We start from the raw sequence: 3,593 nt of genomic DNA, 5'->3' as shown, positions 1-3,593 counted from the left end.
AAAGACACACTTAAAAAGACAGAAAAATCAGCCAAAAATTTTATTGAAACAAAACATATTTGCTGTTAGAAAGAAGAAAGTAACTTCTTCCAGCAAGTATGAGCTATTACTGGTATTCTGTTTTGTTTGCGTGCGTGCAAACAAGGCGTGACACTCCGTCTCAAAATTAAACCACACGCAACTAGATAAATTTCCCACCAGTGTTCAAGATCAAACCCCTTGCTGAAGAACCCTTTCCTTGAAAAATGAAACAAAAAATGGACATCAGGCTTTATTTCAAATAATTCTTGTTGAGTTGAGTACCAATAAATATAAATCCAGACAACAGAGATCAAAGATGCATTCAAGGTGTTCGATTCCTTCAATGAGCCTGTTAAACCCATATTCAATATGACAAAGTTATCACGCAATTTGCCATTTGGTTTCAGTGTTGTACACAACACCACAGTTTGTAAAATATTTAGAAATACAGCATATTGCTCGACGGTCGATCGAAAGATGCAGCCGTTGTTGAAGTCCATTAATCGTCCCTTTGAAGATTCCAGATATTTATTTTTCACCTCCTGTCTTGTTTATCGAATCGACGTTCCATTTTTGAGCTTCATAAGGGTATATTTTGTTTAAAGATCCGCTCAAACGCCATTCGCTTTACATCCACCTCGACGCCATTGCAGGTTTATTAACGATTCTACTGTGCCCAACGGATAAATTGAAATCTACGCATTTCTGTTACCCCCTGGAACCTAATCGAAATGCCGAGTGAGTTTTTGACTGGATTGCCATATGGCAACCCAGTAATTAATTGTGTAAAAGTTATAGAACTGAGTTGACAAAAATCGCTGGCGTTGGGGCTAGGATTGTTCTTCCTTTCCGGTCAGATTTCTGTATATGATTGCGTGAATTCGACGAAAGCACTGACAACTTTCCATTTGAAAAAATTTGGGATAAAGTATCACTTAAAATCATTTTAAGGTTTTAAAAAAATTATTTTTTGCGAGCCACCAGGCTAAACTGACCTTGCCAGCCGCTTTCTTAAGCATGACTTTCTTGTGGTATGGCATCGCGCATACCGGCGAAATTTTCGATTTCTTGGATGAATGAGTGTGTGGGTGGGCACGCGTGACGATTGCCTGTCGGAAAGCTTTCGGATCACTATCTTATTGTTTCTGTGCTATGCTACACGTTTTGCTTTTCATTTGCGGTTGCGTTCGTTTACTTCCAGTTAAGTATTCTTTAAGTCTTTTAAGATATCCTGGCAGTGTTGAGTTGTAATCGCCATACGCGTCCTTTGGAGCGATAAACGCGGTTTTTAGGTCATACAAGAAAAATATTGTTCCATTTGAATGAATGGATAAAGGTAAAACGGAACTCACATCAACGATGGTACAAACTATGCTCGCTCAAAAATTTCAGCAGCAAATTTTATCCAGCCCGGTTGCCTTAATGCGTAGAGTCACGGTTACAAACCACCTTACCCCTTAGATTAGCGACTACTCCATCATGGAATATTCTCCACAATACTGAAAGTAGTCTGAGGCGGTTCGACTGAATTGCGACAACGGAACATACGTTTGATGTCAAGACGAATATCTTTTTTGATCAATGCGTACACGACAAAATTAACGCTGGAGTTTAAATGAACGAGCAAGTACGCTACTTTCATGAGAACCGGCTCAATAGAGCAAAGCCTGTAGGTAAAGCAGAAGGATGAAGAGATACTTAGGCTGTTACAAAGAACAAGTAACAAGATAACGGAGCCAATAAGGCTTGTAGACAAATTTTGTCTCCTATGCCGGCTTCGAAATTTCAGCTCCTTTGGTTTGTAATTGTGATTTATGTCAACTGCTTGGGTGGTTATTTGCTTGGATACTTTTCGTGAAATAAAAACAATACGAAGATAAATAAAAATTAGTAAAAGGCAAGAAACAATGCCGAATAAAACATCCACGGCCACTCGATAATATTTTTCGATCTTCTGTTGAAAGTGATCGTTTTGAAACCAAAGGAGGCGAACAAATGTTGCAGCGAATGTGGAACTCCAGGCTATGGCCACCATTGCAATTACTCGCTTGCTTGTCACCAACGACGCATACCTCAGAGAGTGCACAATACCAATGTATCTGTCGATTGCCATGGCCCAAAGGTTCGTTGTTGAAGAAAAAAGCAGAAAGTTATAAAATACAATCTGCAAGTACCAGTCACATCGAAAATAAAACTTACAGGCAAATTCACTAAGTGTGACAAACAAACCGATGCAAAAGTCTGCAATCGCCAAGGATAGAACGAACCAGTTACTGGTTACTCGCAGATGTCGTCTGCAAGTTATAAAATAAATGATGAGACAGTTTCCAGTGATTGTAAGCACAGCAATGATACCGCGGATGATCCAATACCAAGTATCCAATGGTTCCGTTAAAATACCACGACTGGAACTTAGAGTATGGTTGCTGGTACTGTTCGCCATACTTCTCCATACGAAGGCCTTTGCTGTACCGGGTTGCTTTATGCAATATTCGTTGCTCAAGGAAGAAGACACCTGACAGCTGTGTTAAGTGCTCGTCAAACTTAAATTTGCTTCAGACAAGTGGGGGATCAACTTTTTTCCTTTCAAGCCCTTGTAAATATCACTTCAATGCGCTGAAGCGTTCATGATGTTGTCAACCCTTGCCTTCGATGAAGGACCTCATTTTAACGAGGATTTAATTAAACCGGATGCCTGTATGCAGTATATTGGAAGGAACTGATAACTTTCCTTCGTTTCTGCAATTTTTCTTTTACTTTGGAATGAATGCTTTTCTGTATTTTAAATACAAACAAGATGAATTTTTGCCTAGAAAATCAAAAACAATTAAAAACAGCAAATTGAACTGGGAACTATTTGTTTCCATTACATGAGGAATCGTAAATCTCTGCCCGGATTGGTCAAAAAGAAATTTTTGTTTAAACATATGGTGCACAGCTGATTACATCATCTAAGGTTCGCATTTTTAAAATTAAGGTTTTTCAGTTTGAAAAATCACAGGAAAAAACAGACAGCAGTCCACAAAACAAATACTGTTTTATTCGTTTTTAAGGCTCGTTCTTTCTAACTACTTTGAATTGCTTATAAAATTGTGAACAATCAAAGAGAAACTCAAATTGAAAAACCGTGTATTAAAACCCGAGAAAAAGGAACAGCTAATGTTATTTCTGTGTTTTGCTCAATCTCAATTGACAAAAGGAACAATTGAAGATGGCAGAGATAACGGCTTCGTTAAAAGAGAATCAAAGCTCTCAGCAGGCAGGCGCCGATCATGGCGGCCACGAATCTTTTGGCTCTGGTATTCTTCAGCCAATCGATTTTCTTATTTACCTTAACTTCACGTCCTTGTGTTGGAAATGATGATGGGACTCGCTTGTCAGTAATGGCTGCGAGTTTTGGTGTGCCAATACCACTTACACGTCGTTTGCTTTCAGTCGGTTTCGCAAGATCAAGATTCCCGGCAACCAAATCTAGTAAGTATGGGTTAACGTCGCTACTAATCCGTGGCCACGACCCACCAGTGGACATTACAATATTTATTGATGTTCCGAAAAAGCCTGGTCCTTATGCT

General features: G+C 39.1%; 1 protein-coding gene across 1 annotated transcript; it reads right to left on the bottom strand.

Moving 5' to 3' along the window:
• Positions 1-1,498: 1,498 nt before the first annotated feature.
• Positions 1,499-2,464, bottom strand: LOC138041891 (adenosine receptor A2a-like). Its single transcript, XM_068887573.1, has one exon. The coding sequence runs from the start codon at positions 2,462-2,464 to the stop codon at positions 1,499-1,501; it is 966 nt and encodes a 321-aa protein (XP_068743674.1).
• Between the last annotated feature and the right edge of the window lie 1,129 nt (positions 2,465-3,593).

The sequence above is a fragment of the Montipora capricornis genome, chromosome 3, assembly GCF_036669925.1.
Source record: "Montipora capricornis isolate CH-2021 chromosome 3, ASM3666992v2, whole genome shotgun sequence".
NCBI lineage: Eukaryota > Metazoa > Cnidaria > Anthozoa > Scleractinia > Acroporidae > Montipora > Montipora capricornis.
The sequence above is the reverse complement of the archived record's forward strand: the minus strand, read 5'-3'. Positions and strand labels throughout refer to the sequence as shown.

What these genes read in the sequence shown, in the direction of transcription:
- LOC138041891 (XM_068887573.1), bottom strand. Translation starts at nt 2,464, where the DNA reads ATGGCGAACAGTACCAGCAACCATACTCTAAGTTCCAGTCGTGGTATT.